The 6,710-nt window shown below is 42.2% G+C and overlaps 1 protein-coding gene across 1 annotated transcript; it reads left to right on the top strand.

The window, feature by feature from the left end:
- Positions 1-863: 863 nt before the first annotated feature.
- Positions 864-6,235, top strand: cbx2 (chromobox homolog 2 (Drosophila Pc class)). Its single transcript, XM_042084835.1, has 6 exons — positions 864-898; positions 1,802-1,897; positions 1,983-2,026; positions 3,215-3,280; positions 3,776-3,845; positions 3,931-6,235. Exons 2-6 carry the CDS (start codon positions 1,826-1,828, stop codon positions 5,365-5,367), a joined length of 1,689 nt encoding a protein of 562 aa, XP_041940769.1. The 5' UTR covers positions 864-898; positions 1,802-1,825; the 3' UTR covers positions 5,368-6,235.
- The last annotated feature ends 475 nt before the right edge of the window (positions 6,236-6,710 follow it).

Raw genomic sequence — 6,710 nt, 5'->3', positions numbered from 1 at the left:
TGTACCTATGTTACCCAGGAGACACACTGTAAAACTGACCATGCAGGATTATCCAGACCAAATGTGACTATTTTGCTACATACTATTCCTATTTATGTACCAGCATGCAAAAAATGAGCCTTCTACATGGTTTAGTTCTTGCGCTGTGGGCTTGTGAACTTTGACAAAAAAAAGAGGCCGAACAAAATCGACACCCCCCTCCCCCTGTAAAACTGGCTGTATCTTGGAAAGTATTGATCTTACATAAGAGTAATTTTACAGTGTGTCTCCTAGGTAACATAGGTACACCTGGTAATTTTTTCAGAATTGTTTGAGACCTAGTGCGTGGGCCCTGGTTGAATTGACGTGGAATGACCCATTAACTATTTGCACAACAGACAATGTAGTATGATATCAATGAAAACACATAGCCTGTGCACAGCCTGTGCTAAAGGGAAATCCCAAGTATTTTCACAATGTCAATGGACAAACTGATGCAAGAAAGAAGATGGGGAGCTGTGGGAAGCAAGGACTGTAATCACATTGTCACAATTGCAATTTATTTATTCAAATCATCATAAATTCAAGCACATTATATTTATGATTTTGCCAGCCTGCAGGCCTTCAAGAATGTCTGTTAGTAGGCTTATGCCTGTGTCTGTACCATTCCTTTCAATTATTAAAAATATAACCACTATGTATAGGCCTAACCATTTCACTAAACAGCAACAGTACATTTCTGAGTTCTTTTGAGTATTATTTGTTAAAATAAATATATATATGTGCTTGGAACTTCATTCAAAAGTGAAAGCAGACGGTTGATCAGCTGTGTTCTAAAGAATGTTTGATTCAAGTTCAGCGTGTGTTGCGAACTATTTGTTTATCAGCAAAAGCCACGACGAAACGGTAACAAATAAGTGTAAGGAGACATATCATGGAGTTTATTTTTTCGTTTTGGCAAGTAGCCGTATAATAAGCGGAATAATGTATAGAACGCCGGTCATCATGGGAAAATAAGTCCCTTCAGGGCGAAACAAGACCCCTCCGCTGGCGCGTCGGGGTCCGGTTCGCCCTGTCGGGACTTATTTTCCCCATAATGACCGGCGTTCTATACATTATCCCTTACATAATGTCTAATTACTTATGCCATACAAATTATAATATTTAGCCTACATGTAATGGATGGTGATTTTTAGAAAGTGATTTTAAAGAGCTCCCCGGCTCAATTAAGTTGGTTGCTGATTCCAACACCAAAGCAACACCAAAGAACGTTTCCTCTGTCGCATGCACGCTATTTGTTTATCCAGCGCTGGCTTTGCAAATAACGATGTCCACAGACAAGGTAGAATATGTTGCATGATTTTATGAAAGTACGATTTATTGCGACATCAGATGCAAGTCAAATCTGTAGGCTAGTTTCTTATGTCTCATTCCATCGAACTACAGATCCGCTACCCGATCTGGCAAACTTATATTGCGGTTATAGCTGATAGAGGGCCGCGAAGTGCATTCACCCTGTTAGAAGCTGAAACGATTTTGGAAACATTATTTTAAGGTACAAAAAAACTCTTTGGTGTTGCTTTAGGAGCTCTGTGTTGAAATAAATCAAAGAAAGAACGGAAAGGAAGAAAGAAAGAAAGAAAGAAAGAAAGAAAGAAAACTTTAATTTTACAATCGCCGATTTACTGCATGCATAGATGCGATATATTCCGCTAACTGAAAGCACATACACGATCGGTGACGTCGCACATGAACGGTATCCGATAAGGGACATGTTGTGTTTGCGTTTCTTTCCTCCCCTTTTCCTTTTCTTTCATACAAGGTCTCAGAGAAGGCTACCGCAGACATGGAGGAGTTGAGCGCCGTCGGAGAACAGGTTTTTGATGCCGAATGTATTCTAAATAAACGACTACGAAAGGTCAGGCCACTCACGTTTGGTGCACATAGTACAATACCGGTACACAATATTAAGATAAATGTCTAATGTACGGTTGATTTTGCAGGGAAAGTTGGAATATCTGGTGAAGTGGAGAGGCTGGTCATCCAAGTAAGTAGGCTACAACTGCTGGCTGCTGCAACTGCGGGTAGACTCAAACAATGAAAACAACAACAACGTGTCGCTTGTTGCTTCCATGGCGTTAAGAATGGTTAACTTCGTCCAGCGCCCATAACTGATTTGTATGATTTGCTGTGAAACAGATTGTGGCACGTAACGTATACACGTAGGCCTATTGGTTTATTTTTCGATTCATCGCTATTGTTCTTTGTCTAAAGTTTTCAACGAAAGAGAAGCCAGAGCCTTTCACTTGTTCCTTAGGCTACACTGAACAACAGAGCCGTGAATATGTTTTCTTTTTTTTTACTATAAATCGGCTCCGCCGCAACATAGCCTACCGATCAATACATCTAATGTTGTTGAGCTGCGTGTAATTGCAGCGCTATTAAAAGAGTAGCTATTGTATCATACATTTTGTGAAATAAATTACGAGTAGACATGTCTGACCGTAGGCTACTCAACGAAAAAATAGCCACAGCCTAGTTGTCCGTTCCATTACTTAATGGCGTAGCCCTCTTTAATTTGAATAAATTCGTTTCATTATTTTTTAAACACAAGAGCAGACACACGCCTTCGCTCTGCCCACTCGCATTGGGCGCTTTTGCTAAACTCCAGCTGTCCCTGTACCCGCGGGTAAACCTCGACACAAACGCCTTCTCGTTTCAGTCAGTGCCCTCTCTCTTGTCTTTTCTACTACATTGTTGCGGATAATCCCTTTCTATGGACAACATGTCTGTCAATCAACCCGGCCTTTGTGCAATTCCACCCGCCAACCCGCTAATTTAATCTTATTTTGTCGCATGCGTAGCCTAGTGAATACACTAGGCCGAGGCTACTTGGTATTTTTCACCTCTGGTCAAGCCTAGTGCATGTTAGCGGCCTACACGTATGCTAGATTGCCATGTCTAGTATCATGAGTTGCCTATGAAATGTTTTGGGGGAAGTTTATGGAGTAGGCTTACCTTTTTATTTTTATAGCATATCTAATTGAGAAGAGCTAACTGATTGTGGGTTTCACTTACTCAACTGCCTTACTAGAAGAATAAGGGAAATAGTATAAGGGCAGGAGTGAGAAAAAACCTTCACATGAGTCACAATGCAGCCCAGCTCAAAACTGTCACTGACTGCGTGACATGGTTGCTGCAAGTTGCTCTAAATCACTTTCATTATCTGTTTCAGGCACAATAGCTGGGAGCCTCAGGAAAACCTCCTTGACCCAAGATTATTGGCTGCATTTAACAAGAGGTGAGCTACCCCCACCCAACCCCACACATGCAAAGAGCCCTCCCCTCGCCAAGTGCAAACAATGTGCCTGGAAACGCTCTAGCAGGCGTTAACAGCACCCCAGTTTGTGGTGCCAGTAGACGTGCACGCTGTTTACAAAGATGGGTTCCATGAATTGTAATGAAATGCTTTACTTTTAATTGATTCTAAGCTAAATAAATGTGACAGACAGAATTGTTTCTAGCAAATGTGCCCCAGAAAGAAAATGGAAAATAGTGAAAGCAGGAAGTGAGTAGGTTGTTATGGTCTTTTAGAGAAAAGGAACTGGATTTCAGCAAGTGTTTGCATATTATTTCACTTGAAACTGCTTCGGGAAATATCAGGGGAATTTACACCGACCTTACTTGTAGCATTTATGTTAAAACATAATGTCATGGTGTTTTGTTTCATTTGCAAATACAAAGTCATTTCAAAATGACTGTGGCTAAAGCAGTGCACCTTTTTGTACATTCACAGTGAACAAGAAAAAGAGATGTTATACCGCAAAAAAGGCAAAAGGCCTAGAGGACGACCTCGAAAAATTGTGGTATGTACATGTAATAAATCACTGCTAGTGGAATATATTTTGAAATGCCTAGGCAAGGTGATTAAGTCTTTGATCACCTCTACAGGAAACCGTTCCAGAAGTCACAAAGTCCAGCAGCTCCTCATCTTCCTCCTCCTCTTCTGATTCTTCCTCCTCATCGTCTTCATCCTCCTCCTCAGAAGACGATGATGAAGATGAGAGTGACAGAAAGGCCAAGCCAGCACCTCGCCTTCGGGAACTTCACCCTGTGCCCCAGAAGAAGGCACAGATTGTAGTGGCCAAGCAGGAGCCAGTAAAGAAGAAGCGGGGCAGGAAAGCACTGCCACCAGAGCTAAGGGCCCTGCGCCAGGGCAAGCCTCCCCGCAAGATCATCAAGCCATCAATCAAGGACTCTCTCGCCGAACTTCGGCCGAACACAATCAAGAAGCCCCTGCAGCCAGCCAGCTTCACTTACCCGGGCATGGGCCGGAGTGCCAACCGGGACTCCCCGGGGCTGCACAGCCGAGGTGCCTTTAGCCAGAGTGGCGCTGTTAAACCGTCACTAAGCAGCATAGGTCCTGGACGATCTCTGGGCCCCACTTCGCCTTCTTTCAACAGGCTTCCACAGGGTAAGGGTGCTCCCGACTTCAAACTATCAGTGACTGAGTCTGGCAGCGGTGCTGGGTTAGACTTGAAATCATCATCAACGTCATCATCATGCAAATCACCAGGTGTTGCATCCCTGAATTTACACAATTCCAAACTCTCCACCAACACCAGCAGCAGCAACAATCAGGGGGCTCCTCAGTCTGTCTTGGGATCTCCCAATGGACAGAAAAAGCACAATGTTTCCTCTGGACAGACCCCTCTGCAGAGGCTGCCTAGCAATAAAACAACAGCAGCATCCTTCCCTTCTGTGAGAAGTCCCAATATGAATATGCAGGCACTAAACCTGCAGAGTGCGAACAAGCCGTTGCAATGTGGTGGGACGGCAGGAAATGGAAACGTGGCAGGAAGCAACTTCAGAGGCGCTGCCAACCCGGCACGAAAGACCCTCATTGGCAAAGAGCAGAGCCTTCAACCAGCCATTGCCAGTTCAGGTGCACAGCAGCCCAAAAAGAGCCAGCCAGGAGGGGATCAAATCAAAGCCGAGGACACCAATGACTTGGGTCCCATGACGGAAAGGTCAGCAAAGAGGCCTCCAAACAGAGTGGAGAAGAGTCCATCACTGAAACTACCCACAGAGATCAGGGAACCTGTGGGAAAACGCGAGAGGTCGTCCTCTAAGGATGGAGGAAAGGGGAAAGTTCTGTGCGAGATGAGCACTGGCGAAGAAGGGAGCAGCTCCGACTCTGACCAGGATTCCCCATTCCCCAGCAATGGGCAGGACTTGTCCATTGCTGTCCAAGCAAGCCAGGATTGGAAGCCAACCCGAAGTCTGATCGAGCATGTTTTTGTCACGGATGTCACGGCCAATCTTGTCACTGTAACAGTAAAGGAGTCACCAACCAGCGTGGGTTTCTTCAGCATCCGAAATTATTGATTTATGGCCATGATTTAATGGCCATGTAGAGGAGTGATTTTTTTTTTTTTCCCCCAAGCAGTGAAGGAAAAATTGTATGGCTAGTTCAAATGGCAAATACACCAAGGTTAAGTGGTAGTAGAATGTCTACATATCTACTTTGAATGAATAACATGTTTACATAGGCCTTATTTTATTCAACGTTGGGATGGTCTGTACGTCACCTGCCAAATTACACCTTGGTCTTCCAACAAGGAAGATGTTTGTTCATGGGAAAACTCTTCTGGGACATATTTTAATCTAAAGGTAGCGGTTGAGCCAGAGAACAGTCTAGGTAATGTTCCCTGAATCCTTTTATTGTAGTAAAATATATATATATCTATATGAATAAGAAGAGCTACTAGCATCAAGATGCGAGACATTCAATATACAAAAGTGAATTGATGTGTACTACTTTGATTTAATGTTTCCTCGTAGAATTTGCATAAACAAGCTTTGACATTCAATCTGTTTGTGTAGAGGACTCTTGTATATGTAATGCCCCAAAGAAACAAAGCTCATAAGAAAGCTTACCAGCAGTGTGGCTTGAATATGAAGCTGCTGCAACTTACTTCATACACTGACCACCCCATGTTTTAAACAGCTACAGTGTTCTCATGGTTTTTTGGTTGGACTGAAGCATCATGGTTGTTTGTGCGGTTTGCCTTAAATGTTTATTTGTATAGACACAATCCTTTCCTGAAGACACTTATGGACATGAAACTGTTGAAACAAGTTAAATTCAGTGATGGAAAACACCACTTTTATCTTAATTTATTATAACGTTCTCTTTTTACCTGCCTTTTACATTTTCTTTTAAAAAATAAAAATTCTGCCTTTTTGTACACTATTTTCATCTTGAGTGCATTGCAGTGAAGATTTAACACATAGGAATTGGAAACTTTTGTGAATTTGCTTGGATTTGACAATGGTTTCATTTGATGTTTATAGATATTGCTTTAGTCTCATCTGAAAGTTGACAGTTGCTTTAACACTGTTAGAGTCTCAACTGAAAGTACCTTATTGTTGCTAATTTACCTTGTGGTTTAATTACATCACTAACATTTTTTACCTTGTTATAACTAGTGAAGTGAAAAGAGCATATTAAATACTAACTCATGGTGGCATACCAATGTCCATTACTAATGCCCATTCAATTGGATAATGATTTTTTTTTTTTTTTTACTTTTTTCCTCAAGCAAATTATTGGAAAAGAGGCCCCTTTTGTATTTTTACCTAACCAACTCCTGTTTGGATAAAAATGAACAAATATAGCGATAATGCAGCCACATTGTTGTCCTTGGTACGATATAAGTTTGGTTCCA

This window comes from Alosa sapidissima, chromosome 3 (genome assembly GCF_018492685.1).
Source record: "Alosa sapidissima isolate fAloSap1 chromosome 3, fAloSap1.pri, whole genome shotgun sequence".
Classification (NCBI taxonomy): domain Eukaryota; kingdom Metazoa; phylum Chordata; class Actinopteri; order Clupeiformes; family Clupeidae; genus Alosa; species Alosa sapidissima.
Note: the sequence above shows the minus strand (reverse complement) of the source record. Positions and strands in the feature narration are given on the sequence as shown.

Bases quoted from the DNA above. Each gene is read 5' to 3' on its own strand.
- cbx2 (XM_042084835.1), top strand. From the start codon at position 1,826: ATGGAGGAGTTGAGCGCCGTCGGAGAACAGGTTTTTGATGCCGAATGT. The intron at 3,281-3,775 runs GTGAGCTACCCC...GTACATTCACAG, and splicing joins TTGGCTGCATTTAACAAGAG to TGAACAAGAAAAAGAGATGT. The intron at 3,846-3,930 runs GTATGTACATGT...TCACCTCTACAG, and splicing joins GACGACCTCGAAAAATTGTG to GAAACCGTTCCAGAAGTCAC.